Genomic DNA, 23,006 nt, shown 5'->3' with positions numbered 1-23,006 from the left:
TCAAATAAAAATGTTGACTCCGAAATAAATAAATAAATTGGCAAATAAATCTGGAATTCTTATGGGTAGAAAGTGTACAAGATCATGGTGCAAAAAGCAAACCCTCTGTACGGAAAAAAAAGTTATAGGGGACAGAATACGGCAAGGCATCTTTACTCAAACCAGTGGGAAAATTGCCACTTTTAGATTACATGGAAAAAATCAGTAAACATCTATTTTAAATCCCAGCCACAATTTCTCCATGGCATTGAGGTCTGCATCCACCCACAAACGGTAATCCTTTTGCCAAGAGGAAGGTGCAATTAGAATTTTTGTACCGATTTTCATATTTTTGTTTGTTTTATATTTTTCTCTTTGTAGTTCTTGTCCCCGGCAATGTACAGACTATATTTTATATGACATTTCACATATCTATATACAGGGATTTTAGTCAAATAAAATAGAACAATATATGCAGTTCCAGTAAATACAAGAAGACAGCCAGGGAATTTTATAGACTTGCTACCAGAGCTATAAATATTTTCAGCAGTCGGGTAGAGACATTTGTTAAAATCAAAACATTTTTAAGGCCGGGGTTATCTCAATAGTTAAGAAAAAAGGAAAAGTCGGATGATCCAGACGGTTATTTTCTCATGAAGAAATCTAGAGTGCAAATCCAGTGCCAACTCCTTTTTAAGTTCACACACCCAGTAACAGTGAAAGACAAATGTAGCTTCTATTCCGGGCTCTCATTATACTCTTCCTCTGTTCCCATTATCTCTTTCTGTCTCTGTCTGACCATGCTTTTAAGTGGTGCAACCCCCCCCCCAATGGCCGAGATTGGCCCAAGTATTGAGAACCCTACCCATCACTAGATCGCATTAATCTAGTTATTCTCTCCCAGCATTCTCTTCCAGCTTTGGGCCATGTTACCGAAACAGGTTCCCAATTGTAGATTCACAGTGAAGGCATCAAAACTATGTATTAACACATGTGGGATTATACAGTATACTTAACAAAAAAGTGTAAAACAATATTCTAGGTTCTTCAAAGTAGCCGCCTTTTGCTTTGATTACTGCTTTGCACACACACTCTTGGCATTATCTTGATGAGCTTCAAGAGGTAGTCACCGGAAATGGCCTTCCAACAGTCTTGAAGGAGTTCCCAGAGATGCTTAGCACTTGTTGGCCCTTTTGCCTTCACTCTGCGGTCCAGCTCACCCCAATCCATCTCGACTGGGTTCAGGTCTGGTGACGGTGGAGGCCAGGTCATCTGGCATAGTACCCCATCACTGTCCTTCTTGGTCAAATAGCCCTTACACAGCCTGGAAATGTCATGAAAATACAGAAATCTCTTTGAATGAGAAGGTGTGTCCAAACTTTTGGTCTGTGCTGTAAGTCAATAGAACTGTTTAGGTCCAACAGCATAAAAGAACATGGTACAAGCAGGCCCAAAGACAGTTGTATGTGGATGCATGCTGGTAGGCCTACAACTCCAATGCAGACGAGGAATAGACCTGACAAATAGAAAAGTCCAACAACATCCAAAGTTAATTCAAATCCAATATTTATTTACATGATCCAGTACAAAGGTGCAATGTCTTGACCCATATGGGTCTTAATCAATCATGCCTGATGAAGACCCACATGGGTCGAAACTTCGTAACAGATTATGTAACTAGATATGAATTCACTACAGAGGTTGTTGGACTCGGCTATTCTTTATGTCTCTACAAAATGTCAAAAGTTTTTTTTTTTTTCTAAAGTTACAATGCATCTTCAAGGACTTTAAAGGGTAATCTATGATTATAGTCCTAGCTAGGGTAATATTTTTAAGACACAACCAGGCCTACTGTTTATTTTCTATTCCAGAAGATTCTGGAATGCAGGACCATGGCCAGTATGTTTTTATAGATTAAAAGAGGATGTAAAAAAACAAACAAAAAATAACATGATCCCAACAGTAACTAAGCTCTGATCCACTTGCATCTACCAGGCCCAGACCTCTTTAGCTCTCTTAGAGGGGTACTCCGGTGATTGCCCCCCCCCCCCCCCCCCCCTCAAATCAAATGGTATGCTACCGCCTGTAAGCGACTTTGTTGTTCTAAGTAGAAAGAAATAAATCTTGCCTTTATGGACTAACAGTGACATTTCGTGGATTCCTTTCTTCATAGTGATACATAAAATACAGAGGACTGCGGCCCTGAGGTTCTCAGGTACAGGTGTATTTAACACGGTTTTTCTCACTACTTTGTTTATTTTATTACTCAGATCAAATGGTGTCAGAAAGTTACAGATTTGTAAATTACTCCTCTTTAAAAAATCTCCAGTCTTCCAGTACTTATCAGCTGCTTTATGTCCTGCAGGAAGTGGTGTATTCTTTGTGACACAGTGCTCTCTTCTGCCACCTCTGTCCATGACAGGAACTGTCCAGAGCAGGAGAGGATTTCTGTGGGGATTTGTTACTGCTCTTGATAATTCCTGTCACGGACAGAGGTGGCAGCAGAGAGCACTGTATCAGATTGTTAAGAATATATCACTAGATGCAGTGTATACAGCAGCTGATAAGTACTGGAAGACTTGAGATTTTTAAATATAATTAATTTACACATTTCTATAACTTTCTGGCATCATATATATTTTAACATATATTATACATATATATTATATATACATCCAGCTCAATTCTATACCAGTACTAATACACTACAAATTCACAAGTTCTGAATATCCATGTCTCACTGTGATAGTCATAAAATATTCTACATAGAAACCAACATATACACCTCTTGTGTGAGGTTCACCTATGAGACGTCTCTAACTCCTTGTTGCATGCACTAACATACTCAGCATCTTTTTGTTAAATGAATCTGCTACATTACTTTAACTGATATTTAGATTTGTTTTAGATGCACATTGTATAATAACACAAACACATGGCAAAGACCAGCTGCCAAGGAAAACTGGGCCTCTGACCAAACATTTTCTTCCACTGAAATAACACTTTGCCTCTGGCAATAAAAACAGACATTGAGGATAGCATTTCCCCTTCTCTCTCTTTGTGTTGTGTGAAACGAAATGACTGCGATGAAAAAAAATGTAAGAACCTCATGAAAAGGTCTCTTTTGAGAAAAACCACAAGAACTGCGGTTTACTTGACTTCTAAGTATCGCTAATGAAAAACAGCTATGTGTTACATATCAAGACAAGATGGTCCATCACACAGGGGCGGTATTAGATGGAAAAAAAATAAATTAATGGTGTTTAAGTTTTTTTTTTTTTATTGATTCTAAGTATCTCTGAATTCTGATTTATAATGTCTGTAAAGATAGGGCAGTTACTGGGCAAATAAAAAAAAAATTGCCCTGAGGCAGGGGATGGAAAGTGCCCTATAAAACAGAGCGATAATCTGCTGAATTAGGCCGATTCTTCAGATTATCGCTTTGTGTAATGAAGACAAGGATCAGCCAAAAAGCTGATTATCGGCTGACCGTTGCAGTTTATAGTTGTTAACAAATCATCACCCGCCATGTAGTAATGTGAGGATGACAGCTGATGACACTGTAAAAATAATAAAGTTCATACTTACCTGTTCTCCCTGTTGTCCTGCAGCCTTTTGCCCATGTTCCCCGCTCACCACTGACGCTTCTGGCCTGGTCTCTTATGTGATAGGCTCCTCAGCCAATCCTGTTCCCTCTTAGCCAGTCATTGGCTGAGCAGCCTGTCACTGAAGAGATGGTCAGTGGAAAACATGGGCGAAAGGCTGCAGGACAACAGTGGAGAATAGGTAAGCATGAACTTTATTATTTTTCATGTTAAACGCAAGGGCTGCACAGACATTGCTAACAATATATATACAGCCCTTGCTGCATGATATTTAGGCCGTGTATAGGTTTGGTTGGCGAGCGCCGATCTAGCAGTTTTAAGGCCCTATTAAACGGGCCGACTGAGAGGAGCAAACGAGCGCTATTAGCGCCCATTTGCTCCTCGTTCCCCTTTGCTGCCGCCGCTATTACACGTGGTGGCAGCACGCGGAGGTGCAGGGGGGCTGCCCAGGTGACCGCTAGATCGTCCGGGCAGCCTATAGCAGCTAGCAGCGGTCTGCTGCCGCCGCTCCTATTCCACGGAGTGACAGCAGCAGATTGTTGCTGTATGAGTTGTTTGTCTTTCAACATGTTTGAAAGACAAATGGCGCAATGATCAGCCGACATGAATACGGCCGATAATCGTTCCATGGAATAGGGTCTTTAGACTAGCGGGTAGGGCATATGTATAGGACTGCTGAGGTGTATGGTGATGTCATCAGGGAACTTTTGACTGGAGTGGCGGTGGCACTGGACCAGGAATGAGCGGAGGGGTAAGTATACCTTTGGTTATTTCTCCTATCATCCCCTGCCCTTAGACAAATTTTTCATTAGCTGGAAAAAAAACAGAACTGCAAGAAAATCCTCATATTTCACCTAATCTTCAGTTAGCTCTGTAACACTAGAGAAATAATAAAGGCTTGATGCAGTGATTGAGTGAAATATTGCTTTTTCAGTATAGAATGAAGAGCTATGAAATAAACTAAAAAACTAATATGCTTGATAGTAATGATACCAGTCATCTTGCTATATAACAAGATACTTCACACCATTATGGGTCCTATCGATGACGAAATAACGCTGTCTAGCTAGTCAGATGTTCTATTAATCTAATTTATTGCTATTCAACTACTAGCCGGACCAGGTGACATGTGGGTGGCTTAACATATCACGCAAGCATATATCTTAAAGTGGTACTCTGGTTAGGAAAGAGTTAACTCAGTGTCAGGGCCCCAGGGAATAAAGACACAGGACAAGTGGGCCCTATAGCTAAGACCCCCCACGCTGTCCCTACCTACTTGCAGAGCAGGCCCTAAACGACCGTCCGCAACTGGGCGGCGTTCCCTACGCTGCAGTAAGTGCGAAACACAAAACAAGACGAGACAAACTAACACAATAAAGAATAGTCGGGGGGCAAGGTTGGCAACAAACGGGCAGCAGAAGTACAGAGTCAGAATCCACAAACAAAGTCGAAGTCACAAAATCCAGGTCAGAAATACTAATAAACACGGAACGGAGATACAAGGAAAAGGTACAAGGAACTATACGCAATAACAGACAGTAAACAAGGTACACGGTGAAACAGAAACCAGAGACAATAACCAGGTAACTAGAGGACAAGGCAAGGAACACTGAACCAAAAGGCAAGAAACAAGTAAAGGGATCAGGAACTAGGAATACAGACAAACTGAGGAAAGGCAGGATCTAGCTGACAGAAAAGCTGAACAACGCTATCAAGAGCACTGAGTGAAGGAAGAGGCACAGGTATAAGAGATCAGAAGTCCCGGACTTCAAGCTGATAGGTGGAGCAGGAGAAACACACAAGAAATCACAGAAAGCCAGAGGTGAGGAGACCTGTCCATCACAACACAGCAGACAACAATCAGTGAACAGACCACAACAAGGAAAGTGCAGGGAGAACTAAGAAAACATGGACCGGAACACAGGTGACATAAGCAGAGAACACAGTAAAACCAGGAACGGATTAATGCCAAAAGCGCAGTCTTTGGCGCAGAGGTCAGATCTTCACCGCAGAGGGTGGCACTGATGCCTTTTCAGGCACGATCATGACACTCAGCACCCAGATCCCTCCAGATCAAAACGTTACTAACATTTCCATGTGACATGTCAATTTTTTTTTTTTTTAAATGATAGTATAGCTTAAAAAACTGTTAAAGTTCTCACGTCAAAACTTACCAGACATTTCTGATATTACCAATTAACTCCAGGAGTCCCCCATAAACATACATGTTTGGATGAGTGACCAATCCAACAGTCCCTTTACTTATGAAATCCGTTGAAAGTCGGGAGACCCTTAAAGGGAACCATTCACCCCGTGGCCCCCGGCAGAAACTGACATACAGTGACATAAAGGTCAATATACTTACCACATTGCTCCCGGTCCCGTCCCGGATCCCGTTGTTGACACGGAGAAATCGCCGATTCTTCTTCTCCCGCCCATTATGGTAATGAGCTGAGATGAGTCCAACGTCCATAGGAAACGACGGACGAGTCCAACTTATTCATGAGGTCCTCTTCTCTTCGCCGCCCATCCACGCCTCCTGGAACTTGATTGACGTCTTCAGTCTTCAGTCTTCTGCCGAATTCCCGCGCAGGCGCCGCTGTGATGGTCTCGTCACCTCTTCTGCGCCTGCGCGGTAAACAGGATACGGTGTTCGAGCAAATCGGCGCACGCGCAGTAAACAGTGAAGCTGCGGAGCGGCTTCAATTGTGAACTGCGCATGCGCCGAAAACGACTGTCACGGCGCCTGCGCGGGATCCGGCGAGAAGAAAGAAGACGAGGAGGAAGAGGACCCGGCGTCAATCAAGTGTCGGAGGCGGGGAGAAGGCTGGACTTCGGACCCGGCGGCGCTCATTACCATAATGGGCGCGAGAAGAAGAATCGTCGATTTCTCCGTGTCAACAACGGGCTTCGGGACGGGACCGGGAGCGATGTGGTAAGTATATTGACCTTTATGTCACTGTATGTCAGTTTCTGCCGGGGGCCACGGGGTGAATGGTTCCCTTTAAACACTAGAGATGAGCGAACCGGGTTCGGGTTTGAGTCCATCCGAACCCGAATGTTCGGTATTTGATTAGCTGGGGCTGCTGAACTTGGATAAAGCTCTAAGGTTGTCTGGAAAACATGGATACAGCCAATGACTATATCCATGTTTTCCACATAGCCTTAGGGCTTTATCCAACTTCAGCAGCCACCGCTAATCAAATGCCGAAAGTTCGGGTTCGGATGGACTCGAGCATGCTCCAGGTTCGCTCATCTCTATTAAACACCTTATCCAGTCAACCCATCCACACCAGTAGTTTATTTAACATTTATTTTCTTGTAAACTTATAGGTAACATGTTAAGGCTATGTTCTAATCTGACTTATTTGGTAAGCAATGTCAACTTATTTTTCACAGTCTTTGTAGACTTCCATCAAGTTTGTCACTATATATAGTGAGGTGAATGAGAAAAAGGACTCTGTCACTGTGATTTACTATGAAGGAGAGCAGGAGAAAGAGGATGAACAATGGGACCTGGTGACAAAGAAATTAGCCCCATGAGACCAAATATGGCTGACAGAAATACACGTTTTCTTGTGTGAGAAAATTAAACCTAAACACACAGACCTGAGCTTAAAATAGCAATATAGCACATACTGCATTTACTGCCTGTTAGGAGCTAAGACAAGTTGTTCATTTGGGCTGAAGGTATCAGTGCCATACAAAGGGGGTTACCAATAATCTACTCTGCTTTGGTAGGGCTGTTTAGCCATACTGGCATTGATCCAGTGCTACAAAAACATGGCCACATTCTTCCAGAGACAGCACCACTCTTGTCCCCAGTTCAGGTGCGGTTTGCAATTAAGCTCCATTCACTTCAATGGTACTGAGCAGCAAAACCCCGCCCAAGATGGAGACAAGAGAGGGGCTGTCTCTGGAAGAAAGGGGCCTTGTTTTTGTAGCGCTGGATAACCCCTTTTAAGGGGTCAAACACTGACTTACAGGAAAGCTACCTCAACAAGGTGACACTAGAGTGTTGACTCTTTTCCTTCTGGAAGTGGGCTACTTTTTTCCGCCAGGGAGCACTGCATGGCCTATAAGGGCCGTATTACATAGGGTGATTATCGTTCGAAAAAATTGTTAGATAGTTCAGATTTAAACGATAATCGTTTCATGTTATAGCAGGCACTGTTGAGCGATTGCCCACTCAGCCAGTCAGTGGCTAGAGCGTTGTAAAGCCCTAGTCACTGATTGGCTGACTGGATATGTTACGTTTTAGTTGGAAGAGCTGCAGGCAGCCGGTGGCTGTCAGCTGGACTACAGGGTCAGGTTCAGCTAAAGGGCCAAGAATTTCGAGTCATCAGCATGTTTCTTATGTTTTGGAGGACTCATAACAACCTACAGATCTGGTAGGACCACTATTTTTAACCTAGAAAAGTACAAGTTCTCATCATAGCAGCTTCTCCATGTTAGTATTGCACATATTAGATATAGGACACCCTCTACCGTGTTCTGTGCACTGAATGAAAAGCTCGATTCTTATTTCCAACTTCTGAGCATCTGTTTGCATTTAAAATATGCACAGAATGTTTTAGTGAGTTCCCATCCATTACTGGAACTATCACGTAAGGAACCAATGGGTTCTGGGCAAATTCCAAGTCAGTAATCTGTGTGAAGAGAGCAGTCGTTCATCCAAAGAGGCTTAATTTTTGACATTCCTAGTAGATAAGCAAAATAAAATATCGGCTGTTTTGCCAACAAATAGGAAATGTTACAGGAAAATGGGAGAGAAGTTTGGATGGATTGAGCAGCCATCTGTACACAAGATAATAAAAATTCCCTCTAATAAGTAAAACATTCGGAATTGGCTTCAGATTTAGTGCATTTTCTCTGATCTAGCAGCCATTTGTTAAGAGACTCATTAGAGACCTTGGTATTTAAATTCCTGCGGCATATCCCTGTCATTGGTTTATTCAAATGCATACTAAGTGCAAACCAATCTTTTTCTCATTCTTTTGGGATCATAAATCTTACTGCAATTGCTGTAGTGTAATGTAAGGGAAATAATTTATACCGGCGTTATCTCGATTTTCTTAACGTTAAGTACTGCACAATGACAGGTGACATTCCGAGTAGCCTTTTTTTTTTTATGGCTTAGACTTTCCGCCTCTTTTCAAACTATTATAATATAACTCACGAGGGATTTCTTATTTTAGACTTTTTCTGATAGTTCAGAATTTAGGAACGACCAAAAATAAGCGTTTAATAACGTGTAACGATCAAACGAGGAACGAAAAGCTGTTGATGGTTGTCTTTCAACATGTCGGAAACTCCTCGTTGGTAGTTCGCTGATTGTTCGCATATTTGTTCGACTAATAAGTCATTTGTAGATAAAACGTACTGTGTGGTTTGTCCTGAGAAACGATTAGTGGCCATATAGCGACCCATCGGTGGCCATATAGCGCAATGGGTGAATGTAATAGGCTCAGAATCGTTCATAACTATACTGTAAGTTCTCACTGGCTAATATTTGCTAAGTGTAGTAGGGCCGTGGTAAGTGTAATAGGGCCGTAAGAGAGTTGTGGCCTTTAGCAAACACATGGTTTTCTTTTGTATGGCTCCATATAAAATCCGCTCCGATTTCAACATCAAAAACTTCAATTAGAAACATAAATCTGAGTGAAAAAGAAGTGATCTCTCACTGATTTTCCATGTGGTTTCGTTCTGAATCTCCCAATAAAATCAATATAAACATTAATGCATAGCCTCCCTGCTCTGACCACAGCAGAGTTAAAGCCATGGAGCAGTGCTTCAAAATGGCGCGGAGAGCTAGGACCACACACTAATGATAAGTATGCAGAGGCACCAACAAGTAAAGACAGGACAGGTGCACATATTTATAGTGGGGAGGTGTTTAGGTGAAAACCAATCAGGGATGTAAGGAGCGGTGGGGGGGGGGGGGGGGGGGGGGGTGCAGGCAGCATAGGCAGCGGACAGAGCGCTGGGACCCATGGACGCCGGCAGAGGGAGGGCAGGAGGACGTCTGGGAGCAAGCGCAGGTGCTAGAACCCAGAGACACCCGCCAGGAGGTAAGAAGACTGCAGCCAGGGACACGACCGTGGCAGAAGGTAGGAGCCGTATTAATGCCTTACTGACCAATGATGGGTATGCCTGCCATGGCGTCGCTAAGGCCCGTCCCCAGTCCACCATCCACCAAGATGCCTAGTTAAAATAATGAACAAACTTCTAATATCTTGAAAATGGCACTGAGGATGAAGGCAAGAAACTTCTTCTTCAGTGCCCTGTGCCCTACAGGACATATCAGCAGGTTTGATGCTTCTAATGGTCCTTTTTCACAAACCGATTATTGTTTCACAATTTAGCGAACAAAATGATGAACGACAAATCGTTAATCGTGGTTTTTCAAAATCATTGTTGATCAATTCATCTAATCAGTCGTTCGCAGATTTATCCTAGTACCCTAATGTGAGGGTTGGCCTTAAAGGCATTAACAAAGACATAAGGCATGAACGCATAAAACGATTGGTATAACAAATTTTTGGAGCAATTTATCTCATCAAACAACAATTGTTTCAAACCACAAACAATCGCTTAACGATCTTCAAACGATCGTTTAAGCAATTTACCTGCTTGCCTAAAAAGACCATAACCTGCTGATAGGTTTCCGTTAACCCATTAAACCTTAGCTGTAAAGATTATTTTCTGATTATTAGATATAAGCAAATTGATTTTAAACAAATTAAATTCATTTAAATTTTCCTCCAAAAAACTGGATTCTTCTAAATCAGAAACTTTTAGAGTTTGTTTTGGGCAAAATTCTAATATGTCCATGTGCCCTACTCTGATTTTCTACCAAATCTGTGTATCTGAATTAGGATTTTAGCAAATTGGACCTGAAACTTATTTTAGGAGATTTGTAGTGATATTTCCCTATATTATAGGCAGCATGGCCTCTACATTTTTCACTTGATTGTCCACATATCGGTAAAGAGCCAATTCTCCCTTGATCCAAATGCACTTAGTTACCACATGGCTGGTGCTTCCTCTGATGTTGAAAAAAATAATTTCAAAAAATATCCGGCACTCTTTTGTCCCTTTTTATTGGACTTCAACAAATAAAAACCACAGTTAGCGAAACATTACTTTTATAGGCTGGAAGTCCATTGCAGAAGTTTTCTTCAATGTAAGAGTGCTGCATATTTTTGAATAAACGGTTATCGGTACAACCCATATGGGATTACTACTGTGCTAAATATCATCACCTAACCGGTAGTCTAAAAATACATGGTCATTTATAACAGTTAACGGGGCCTTCAGATAAGAAAAAGCTATCCTGTGCTAAAATATACATAGTATCTTAAATTGGACTGAACCAATCCATTTTACTCTTTGCTTAAAAAAAAAAAAAAGAAGAAGAAAGAATTTAAAACCCATTAAGTTCCTTATCAGTCGGTGTCTGAGGTTGAGTGGTTCTTAATTCCCTCTTACACTGATAACCCCCGCTCTTGTTGTTTCTTCTAATAAGTGGTTTTTCCTGTTATCAATTCAAGGCCTGGTCAATCCCCCTTGTGAGGGGCTGACAGGGGAGAAGGTTTCAGAACATCTGCCTTGTATGGCCACAACTAATTAATCATCATGCGAGCGGCTGTGCAAACATAATATATTGTCCTATTACATCTGAGAACAAAATATATTCTGCCGAAGTTTTCCCAAGCAGTCGAGAGGTAAAGGAAGCAATTTATTGGCCCTCTGTAATTGAAAGGCCAGACAAGTTAAATCCTTTAAAGGTCTTTCTAATTTGTAATTCTGTAAAAAATGTAGACATTGCGAACGTGTTATCAGACCCTGCTGTCCAGTAATAACACGCTGTTACTCATCACAATGGCCGCCCTACCTACTGCCGAGTCATGTACAGTTACACGACGCTGCAATGTTTTTGTATTTTCTTGCCAATGTAAAAAGTAGATTAAACATAATAACATTTAACAATGTGATATCATATTTAGTTATTGTTTTTTTAAAGTTCTTTGCCTTTTCTTGGAAAAAACATGACCACTTTCCAGAAATAGCACCACCCTTGTACTCATTTTAAAGTGAATGTACCAGTTTGCACGAGAACTTTTTGTTTTTTTAGCCCACCTAGTCGGCGTGGAGCCCACGATCAGCGCCAGTTGCTTCATGTGTGCTGCAGCCCGCTCTATGCACTGGAGAAGGGCCCAGCACCCCCAGTGTAATGATAGCTCCTCTCTTCGGTGACGCGCCTCCACACTGGGGGTGCTAGGCCTGCCTCCAGTGCATAGAGCAGGCCGAAAAGCACATAAAGAAACTGGCGCACATTATGGGGACCGGGCAGCGGTTTGAAAAATGGTCTGCGACACCAGGATCTTCACGCCCCCGCGCTGACAAGTGTAGTAGCACAACTTAGTTCCACTAAAGTGAATAGGCCAAGTTGTAAAGTCAATCAGCAGACAGTTATTTGGCTGACAATCCCCTCTCCCATCCCCCCCATATACTATACTATACTTTCAGCACAGCCTAACATTCATATGTTCTCTATGGGGAGGGGTTCTGCTCTGGTGCTGACTTATCCCTCTCCTGTGACAAAAATCCAGCACACCTTTTCGACACCTTTAACTCTCTTCTTAAGCCCAAAGTTCAGACACCCATCAATAAACTTTGTGCTGAAGATCTGGCCTCCTACTTCAAAACCAAAATTGAAACTATCTGCTCTGACATAATCTCCCAGCCCCAAAGTCCCATAGACCCTATTCCGTCTCCAACTCCCTTATCGATTTCTTATTGACCCAGTGACAGAGGAAGAAGTCTCCAAGCTCCTCTCCTCCTCCTACCTGCCCTAGTGACCCTATTCCCTCACACCTCCTCCAGTCCCTCTCTCCTGCTGTCACTACTCACCTCACTAAAATATTCAACCTCTCCCTCTCCTCTGGTATCTTTCCCTCCTCCTTCAAACACTCTGTAATAACCCCACTGCTGAAAAAACCTTCTCTAGACCCATCCTGTGCAGCCAACTATCGACCTGTCTCTAACCTGCCTTTCATCTCTAAACTCCTAGAATGTCTGGTCTACTCTCACCTAACCCGCTATCTCTCTGATAACTCTCTCCTTGACCCTCTACAGTCTGGTTTCCGATCCCTTTACTCCACTGGAACTGCTCTCGCCAAGGTGTCAAACGATCTCCTGAAGGCCAAGTCACAAGGGAACTACTCCTTGCTGATTGATCAGCAGGTTTGGTCTTCAATACCATCTTTATGCTGATGACACCCAGTTATATATGTCTTCCCATGACATCACCCCTGCCTTCCTGCAAAATACCACTGTCTATCTGCTCTCTCTAACACTATGACCTCTCTATTTCTCAAACTTAACCTTTCTAAAACTGAACTTCTCCTATTTCCTCCCTCTAACCAACCAAACCAGACATCTCACTATCAGTCTGTGGTACTAGCCCAAAGGCCCTATTACACCAGACGATTATCGGCCGTATTCAGCCGCTACGGACGATAATCGTCCCGTGGAATAGAGTGCAACGATCAGCCGACATCGTTCATGTCGGCTGATCGTTGCAGTCGCTTGTTTTTCAACATGTTGAAAGACAAGCGACTGATATAGCAGCGACCTTCTGCCGTCGCTCCATTGAATAGGAGCATCGGCAGCAGACCCTGCTGTATCCTATGGGCTGCCCGGACAATCAGCGATCACCTGGGCAGTCCCCCCACCCCTCCCCCACCCGCTCGCTGCTGCTGCGTTGAATAGCGGCAGCAGCGAGCAGGAAACAAGGAGCAAACGAGCGCTGAGAGCGCTCGTTTGCTCCTCTATGACGACCCGTGGAATAGGGCCATTACTCCTGTGCATTAAGCTCAATGTCTGGGGGTTATGCTAGACTCGGATCTATCTTTTAGTCCCTCTATCCAAACCCTGGAACACTCCTGTCACCTACATCTCGGAAACATCTCCAGAATCCACCTATTTAGCTCAGACTCTTACTGTCGTCCTGATCCATTCCCGTCTTGACTATTGTAACTAATTGGTCTTCCTCTCTCTAAGCTCTCCCCCGTCCAGTCTATCCTGAATGCAGCAGTCAGGCTCATCTTCCTTTCCAGCCGTTACACTGACGTCTCCCCTCTGTGCCAGTCACTGCACTGGTTATCCATTAAATCCAGAATTAAGTTCAAATTCCTCACCCTCACCCATAAAGCTCTCCACAACTCTGCCCCTCCATACATCTCCTCCCTCATCTCCACCTACTGTCCTTCACGTGCTCTACGTTCTGCTAATGATCTAACCCTAACATCTTCCATAATAAAAACCTCTCATTCCCACCTCCAAGACTTCTCTTGTGCTGCACCAGTTCTCTGGAACGCCCTACCCAAACACATCAGACTAATACCCAATACTCAATGTTTCAAGCCTGCCCTGAAGACCCATCTCTTCAGGCTCGCTTATAACATTCCCTAAACTTGTTTCCCCCTTCTGTTGTCTCCTCACTATCTACTAAATCTTTGACGGTTCCTGCACTTTATACGTTCTACATGTAACAAGACACTGGCGTCTAACCAGGGGCAAATAAAGCACTTGTGCCTTACTAAGGTAGGACTACCTCTTTTAAGGGAACCTGTCACCATTAACATGCTATCCAAGCTATCTCCATCATGTTATAGAGCAGAACTGAGCGTATTGATATATCTCACTATGGGTAAAATTCAGTATAATTTATAATTTATTGATTAAAATCTCTGATGTTTCCATGCTAAACAGTTCAGTCCATTCAGTGACACCGCCCACTGGACTCCTTATCACAGAATGATCAGGGATTTCAATCAACATGTTACAAGTTATACTGAATAATCGTACCCAGAGAGTGGTGGTCAATGATTCCTACTCCGAATGGTCCCCGGTAATAAGTGGTGTACCCCAAGGGTCAGTACTGGGCCCTCTTCTGTTTAACTTGTTTATTAATGATATTGAGAATGGAATTAACAGCAATGTTTCTATCTTTGCAGATGACACCAAGCTTTGTAGTACAGTACAGTCTATGGAGGATGTGCGGATTTTACAGGATGACTTAGACACACTGAGTGTTTGGGCGTCCACTTGGCAAATGAGTTTCAATGTGGATAAATGTAAAGTTATGCACCTGGGTACTAATAACCCGCATGCATTATATGTCCTGGGGGGGAGTTACTCTAGGAGAGTCACTGATAGAGAAGGATCTGGGTGTACTTGTAGATAATAGACTACAGAACAGTACACAATGTCAGTCAGCTGCTTCTAAGGCCAGCAGGATATTGTCATGCATTAAAACAGCCATGGACTCACGGGACAGGGATATAATATTACCGCTTTATAAAGCTTTGGTGCGGCCCCATCTGGAGTATGCCGTCCAGTTTTGGAACCCGATTCATAAAAAGGATGTTCTAGAGCTGGAGAGGGTACAAAGACGGGCAACTAAACTAATAAGGGGAATAGAGCATCTTAGTTATGAGGAGAGATTAACAGAATTAAATTTGCTTAGTCTGGAGAAGAGACGTTTAAGGGGAGATATGATTAACTTATTTAAATATATAAATGGCCCCTACAAGAAATATGGGGAAAAGATGTTCCAGGTAAAACCCCCTCAAAGGACAAGAGGGCACTGCCTTCGCCTGGAGAAAAAAAGGTTCAACCTCCGGAGGCGACAAGCCTTCTTTACCATGAGAACTGTGAATCTGTGGAACAGTCTACCACAGGATCTGGTCACAGCAACAACAGTAGAGGGCTTCAAAACAGGGCTAGACAAGTTCTTAGAGCAAAATAATATAAATGCATATGTATAGAACCTATCACCCCTCCCCCTTCCCTCCATCCATCCCCTCCTTGGTTGAACTTGATGGACATGTGTCTTTTTTCAACCGTATTAACTATGTAACTATGAATCTTTTCCCACAAAGATATATATCAATCTGCTCAGTTATTCCTGCTCTATAACATGATGGTGATAGGTTCCCTTTAACAATATTATGATAAACTGGCCTCATTGCCTTACCACAGAGCTCATCCAAAGAAATAATTAAATTACTTCACAAAAGAGCCGCACTTTTTCTGCCCGTGTGATTTGGGTGCTAGCAGATCGAGGATCTGGCCAATCCTCAAAATAAAGGTATATATACACACCGTATTTTCCGGCGTATAAGGCGACTGGGCGTAAAAGACGACCCCTGACTTTTAAGAATATTGTCAGGGGTTTGCCTTATACGCCGGAAAATGTTAACCCCTGCCTGACCACAGCCCTGTTACGGTCAGGCAGGGGTTAACTGCAGCTTAATGAAAAAAACAAACAAACAGTTAATTCACCTGGGGCCCGTTCCCGGCCTCTGCGTGCCTCCTGTCCCGTACACTGACTGCACCAGGATCCCAGAAGCTCTCCCGAGCAGCTAAGCGTCTCTTCGGAGGAAGAATGACAGAGGATTTGGGAAGCTCTGGAAGTACCCGAAGCCTCTGTCATTCTTTCGAAGCTCTCCCAGCAGCCAAGCATCTCCGAGCTTCTTTAGGACGGAAGATGCGCGGAGGCCAGGAACAGGCCCCAGGTGAGTTAACTGTTTGTTTGTTTTTTTCATTTAGCTGCAGTTAACCCCTGCCTGACCGTAGCAGGGCTGTGGTCAGGCAGGGGTTAACATTTTCCGGCGTATAAGGCAAACCCCTGACAATATTCTTAAAAAGTCAGGGGTCGTTTTTTTTTTACAGTGGTCTCCCCATACGGTGGGGATGCGGCCATTTTTAAGCCCCCCCCCACCGTATTGGACGACCATACTTAGCATATAAGATGACCCCTGACTTCTGAGAAGATTTTTCGGGGTTAAAAAGTCATCTTTACGCCGGAAAATACGGTATATATATTACAATGCTACGTCTTATCAGAGAACAATAAAGCCTATACTATTGAAGTCCATGAAGTGCGATCCCCTTAAAGCTTCCAGCATTTGCTTTCTTGCCTCTCCAGCTATTATACTTGCGCCTTACAGGAGATTAGGTGAACAAGAATATCATAGCATTGTGACTGTGATCTCCTACTTTTACAATTGCTGCATATAATCTATAAACAATATCCTTGCGGAGATTAACAGCAATTTATCCCCAGGCGAAGCCATTTCATACAACTAAACCAATTAATTTTTTCCTTTGATAGAGAAATCACGGCGCAGAGATTAGCCTATTCGGATTACTTCTTAATGAGTAATTTTGTGCAGAAAACCGGAAATCCAGCCCGTGTCCCACTGTTTAGTCTGCGAGCGTTGCTTCTAAAGACTGGATAGGATAAACTAAATAATGTTAGTCTGAAAGAAGTCACCTGTTCCATGTGCTTCATATTCTTCTTTATTACCTCCACAATGTAATAAAATGGGGACAGCTTCATGAGAAAACTACGGCACAGCCTGACCTCGCTGGGAAGTAAATAAACACAGTGCAAACAGGACATAGTAAATGAGCTGTATTTTACTACTTCCTCTCACCTCATCATATCCTTCCAGGCAGCAGGAACACACTGCTGAAGAACTACAGGTTAACTATGGCATTTGCTTCCATATTAAACTAAGAAGTTCCTGTGCAGATGTCATGCAGCAGAATCACCTGTCTTGGGCCTGTTTTGCTATTGTGGTTTCTTTTTTGACATAATAATACATATGCAGTAGTCTTAGGTTATGTTCACACAGTATTTTGGTCAGTATTTTGCAACCAAAACCACAGAAAGGCTTTGTTCACACAACATTGTTTTTTTGCTTTTGTTTTTTTTTTTTTAAGTAAAGAATGGACGCTAACTGCAATGGCATCAGGGTCCGCTCTTTGCTGCAGGGGCGGCATTGCACTGGAGGCAACGCAACGCCGCCCGCTGTGTTCACACGGTTAGTCAGTGGCGTACGGAAATAATAGCTTATCACATAATGTAAAGCGCGGCGTCCACTCTACATTGAAGTAAATGGCTATTTGATTTGCAGGCACACCCGATGGTGCCCGCAAGTCAATTGTTAAAAAAAAAAAAAAAGAATGTTCCTGCAGCCGATCACAGAAGTATCGGCTGCAAGAACGTCATGAATGCAGCCCAGCAGCTGGCAGTTTAACAGCGTCCGTTGCTATTCAATTATTTGTGAATAAATGACGGCCATCCACTAAATTTTGTGTGTGAACATAGCCTTTGTGTGTTTTTAATCCACTACTGGTTTTGGATGTAAAATATTGACCAAAAGACTAAGTCTGAACATAGCCTTAAGATCCTATTAGACTAAGGGAATTTTAATGATTAAAGGCTAACAAAAAACGGTCGCAAACAAGAGCTACCTAAATTCCCCATATTACACAGAACGATAGTCGTTAGTTACGATCGTTCCTACTAAAATTTACTCCATCTGATCCCAGCAAATAAATAAACAAAGTGGAATTATGGTCGGTTTACACAAAGCGATAATTCGCCCAATCGATTGTTTACCGATTTTGAAGCAACAATTTGTTTTTTTTACAACGATCAGCGTTTAGACAAATAAATCGTTAGAAAAATCGTTAGCAAAATCGTTATTGCAATCGTTTTTAAGATCTCTTAAGCCCATCTCACACATAGGGTGAATCCATGAAAGACTGCAAACAATTAGCAACGATTTTGGTTAAAGTTCAAAAGATACGATCAACGACATACAAAGGATTTTTCCATTGTTGCCTGCATTAACAGAGAACGATTATAGTTTAAATTCAAACGATATAACAATTTTTCGCATGATAATCATCCCATGTAATAGGGCCCTAAGGTTCTCCAGGCTTAGGAAAACATGGCTGCTTTCTTCCAGAAACAGCACGACTCTTGTCCTTAGTTTGAATGGTAGTTTGCAGCCCAGATATATTGAAGGAAATGGAACTGAATTGTAATACCGCACACAATCTGAGGACAGGGGTGGTGCTGTTTTTTTGTGTGTGTTTTTTTTTTTTTTTTTGGAAGAGGGTAGCTGTATTTTCTCTAACCCCTTTAGGCTATGTTCACACTACGTAAAAGTAGGCGACAACGGCCATACTTTGCACTTTGTGGAACAATACCTATTGTTCTATGGGATCCCGGCCGGAGCATATACACATCGTATAAGCTCTGGCCAGGATCCTGTGCAGTGCCGCAAAGAACTTAAATGTCAGTTTTCTGCGGCCGCAATTCAGTGAATTCCGACCGCAGAAAGACCTGTCAGTTCACACAATGAAGTGAGCGGCTCCAGCCTCTTGCTTCATTGCGTCCTATGGGGAGTTCTGATGCAGGCGCGCGCTGATACGATTGCATCAGAACACTACGGCCATAAACATTATCCGGATGATCTTTCCAGAGACCGGCCATTCCGTGACCCGGCCGGGTCACGGAACGGCCGGTCTCTTACATAGTGTGAACAGAGCCTTAGAGTAGATTCACACGTACCGAGTTTGCAGTGGATTAGTTAAACAAGGCGATGACTACAATAAAAATCCGCAGCGAGAATGCAGGGCCATTGGCTTAAATGGTACTTCAGATTTCATTGCGAAATTTCAAGCCATGTAAATAACACACAGGACATCATAGCTTTCTGCATATGGTAATGCATAGCCACAGACCAGCTGAATAAGACTACAATGGACACATGAGCATCAGAAATTTCCAAGTTTCCAAGCAATATACAGCAGACAGTATTCCATATGAATGCCAACTCCTGATTACTAGTCAAAGCAGAAGACTTTATTCCTTGGTATGGAGCATTGACGTTGGGCTGTGTGCAAGTTAGGCTGGGTTCACACTACGTTTTTTGCAGTCTGTTTTTTTTCATCCGTTTTTGCAAAGACACCTTCAGCAAGACACTACACCTTTTTCCCCTACCTTTTTTAAAAAAAAACATTTTCAGCATTGGTGGGCGTCTATGGATCTGAGCTATTTTGAATCCCAGACGTCAGAGCATTTGTCTAGGGTCTTATCATTTGTTTCATTCAACACAACCAATTGAAGTGATGCATAGACATGTAGCTGTGAAACAAGTGTTTCAGATAACCTTTGGCCTTGTTCACACTATGAGAACACTGCCTCAATCACTACAATTCATTTGTTAGCTGAAACGTTAGTTTTGTAAGCAAATTATAACTAAAGGGGCCGTTCCATTGGGAGTAGAGAGCTGGTAGGTAGGCTCCCCTTCTACAGGTGCCCTTCTGCATGGCCATTTAATACATGGTTGTCTATTAATAGTATCCAGTTTACCCACCTCCTGAATGTATAAATACGTCCATTACCTGATAGTCACTCCCATTATTAAAATTACATTCCCGGCCACCTGACTATTAACTGGATTATCAAACGATAAGCCCACCTACCTCGGGCATTGAAAGGCGTATCAAGAAATGGTAGAAAAGAGTAATCAGGACAACCTAAGTGTTAATGATTGTACCATCTGATTTTTGGGGGGGTCGGCTATAGGTCCTTTTTACATAAACTCACTGGGTGCACCTTTAGCCCTGTAGGCTGGGTTCACACTACGTTTGTGCAATACGTTTTTTTTCTATCCGTTTTTGCAAAAAAATGATGGAAAAACGGATGCCTTTGTGTGCATTTGCTTTTCCAGTGACTTCCAGGATTAAAAAAACGGATCAAAACGCATACTTTTTTATCGTACTTGACCACATTTTTTGGTACGTTAAATAAAAAAACGGATGTGTTTTGAACCTTTTTTTAAATAATGGAAGTCAATGGAAAAACAGATCAAAAGGAATGCACACAAACACATCTGCTTTTCCATACGTTTTTTTGGGGGAAAAAATGGATTGCAAAAAATGTAGTGTGAACCCAGCCTAACAGTATAACCTCGTTGGAGCGCTGTTCATTCCATAATATCTTTTCAGCGCTATGTAATGACAATCTAACATCTTCAAGATGATATTATTTTCCATCTATTTCTGAAAAATGACAAATTCCGCAGGTCGACTGAAGCAACAGCTTGAAAAATCATTATAAATATTCTTACCCACAACTTTTGGCAGTTTCTGCCTGCGCAAGGGAATTCGAGGTAGTTTCATGCTGATTCGGCTAAAACGCCCACAGAAACGTCGAGGGGGTTTCTTGTTTGTTACCTGCTCCTGATTTCCGCTGTAAAGCAGAATAAATTTGTCATGTTAGAGGTTTTCGGATTATAAACTGCTGTGACTAATGACTAGGAATATTTTAGTTGAGAAACAAGATTTTTTTTTTAATGACGCACAAACGTAATTACTATTTCTAGGACACGCTAAGCACTGTGCTATATACAACTAATTCTTTAGTACTAGTACATATTCTGTATATATATATATATATATATATATATATATATATATGTGTTTGTTTAACTTAAAGGGGTATTCCACTCAAACATAGATTTTAATATGACCGACACAGTGTTGGTTTAGTGTAGGGACTCATGTGGGCCAGAAGACCTGCACGTGGTACATGAGGCAATGAGGTTTGATCAAGTTATATACCGACATTCTGGTGTTGGTTTTTAAATGTAGCCAAGAGGCATTAGTGTCAGCCATAGGTGTGAGGTACAGCAGCTCCTTTTTCTCTAGTTTTGTATTTTGTATGTTCTCCCCTTTCTGAGTGGCTAGCACTCCTCCTTGTAAGACCCATGTGACCCCAATTAGCAGGAAGCACCTGTGCACATATGGTAAGTACCTCCTCATTCTCCCATTCTACCTGTTGGTGCAATGGTGAGTAGTAACACCTTGTTCACACTTGTGTTGCTTGGCGACTGCTTTCTCCACCGACGGTGCCTACGGGGGGGGGGGGGGGGGTACAGTGGGTTTGGTCCTGTGACAGTGGGGTTGCAGGGCTGTTCTTGGGCCCACCCTCCCCTGGTTGGATTAAGTTATATACCGACATTCTGGCGTTGGTTTTCAAACATAGTCGAGAGGCATTAGTGTCAGCCATGGGTGTGTGGTGCAGCAGCTCCTTTTTCTCTAGTTTTGTATAAATTTTAATATGTTGCTGCCCATGGTGACACTAAAAATTCCTTCCATACTTAATATCTTTTAAGTCTCCTTCCCCCAGTTCTGAGCTGCTGCTTTCTGCTGAAGACACAACAAACTGTGTGTGAGCTTTTCTCTCTGTCTCCCCCCTCCTTCCCCCTACCTTCCGAGATGGCTTATGAAAACAAGTCCCTATCTGTAGATTTGTGCAACTTTGTAATGCCAAATGATTAATTACAGTAAGCTCATTAGCTATTTACCCTCCCAGCATTACAAAGAAGCTAAAAAGTTGCAGATACAGCCTGCCAGGAACTTGTTTACATCAGCTCAGTCTCAGAAGGGAGGGGGGAGACGGAGAAAAAAGCTTACACAGTTTTCAGCACAAAGCAGAAGCTCAGAACATGGGGAAGGAGACTGAATGGATAATAACAAGTATGGAAGGAATGGTTAGTCTCACCATGGGCAGCAACATATGAAAAGTTACGTTTGAGTGGAATACCCCTTTAAAGTGATATTTCCACCTAGGCAAATAATTCTTTATTCGCAATATGCATATCGCAGTATTAAATACTGAAAATATAAACTTACTCAGCTGATCCTTCTTTCTTGCGGCAGACACAGCAGCAACATAACAACGATAATAGAAGTATTAGCAGAACTACAACAAGTACCCCGGCTCCTATTACTCCCATTCGCTGATTGGCTTCTGCAAGAGAGAGGAAATGATAGCAGGTATTATGAATAATCCTAATAACTAAGTATGTCAGTAGCAGTCATCCATCCATATATAATTCATTAAGCATTAACAAGGCATTACAAACACTACAGAGAACTGTATACAGGGTCAGCACCAAGCTTCCTTCAGTCCTTTGGCTGAAAGCACGGGGTGAGCTTTTTCTATCTGCTTCCGCTCCGTGTGGCGTGGTTCTAAGCATCTGTACAGTGTAGCAAAGAGACCAGGGGGCTATGTTTGGTAAGGTTGGGGTTGCTGGGCAACTAGGTCACTCCCCTCTTTGGCGCCACTGTTGTTGTTGTGGTGGTCACAGCATGGGGCTGCGCCATTTTTAAGTTAGGCCCCCATACAAATCAGGAACCTTGAAGCGGCGTATGGGCCGTGTGTAAAACAAACATTCAGAAACAGCAGAATATGTGATATTATAAGTTACTGTACAGTAATGGAGAGAATGGAAAACACAAGGGCGGACAGAGACTGCAGGGAGCATGAAGGAATGAGCAGGGCAGATGTGGGCACATAACTCTCTGTCCGGGAAGAGAGGGGTTACAGCTATGGAGAGATTACCCCCACAGTCCTGTCCCCTGATGTAAGCCCCAGCCTGAAGTGGATCTGCTATGATTTGGAAGGTGAGGGAGACTTCCAGGGTCAGAGTACAGTGCTGTAGACCCCGCTATGCAGACCATGCCCCACTCCCCCTCCCA

At 42.7% G+C, this 23,006-nt stretch overlaps 1 protein-coding gene across 1 annotated transcript in view; it reads right to left on the bottom strand.

Moving 5' to 3' along the window:
- SCARF2 (scavenger receptor class F member 2) overlaps positions 1-23,006 on the bottom strand; it is a 152,373-nt gene that overhangs the window by 21,178 nt on the left and 108,189 nt on the right. Inside the window, exons 8-9 of the mRNA XM_069961281.1 lie at positions 22,158-22,275; positions 20,591-20,712 (exon numbers count right to left, since the gene is read on the bottom strand). Coding sequence (XP_069817382.1) covers positions 20,591-20,712; positions 22,158-22,275 — 240 coding nt within the window. The remainder of the gene's footprint in view (positions 1-20,590; positions 20,713-22,157; positions 22,276-23,006) is intronic.

Source organism: Dendropsophus ebraccatus, chromosome 3, assembly GCF_027789765.1.
Source record: "Dendropsophus ebraccatus isolate aDenEbr1 chromosome 3, aDenEbr1.pat, whole genome shotgun sequence".
Classification (NCBI taxonomy): Eukaryota; Metazoa; Chordata; class Amphibia; order Anura; family Hylidae; genus Dendropsophus; species Dendropsophus ebraccatus.
The sequence above is the reverse complement of the archived record's forward strand: the minus strand, read 5'-3'. Positions and strand labels throughout refer to the sequence as shown.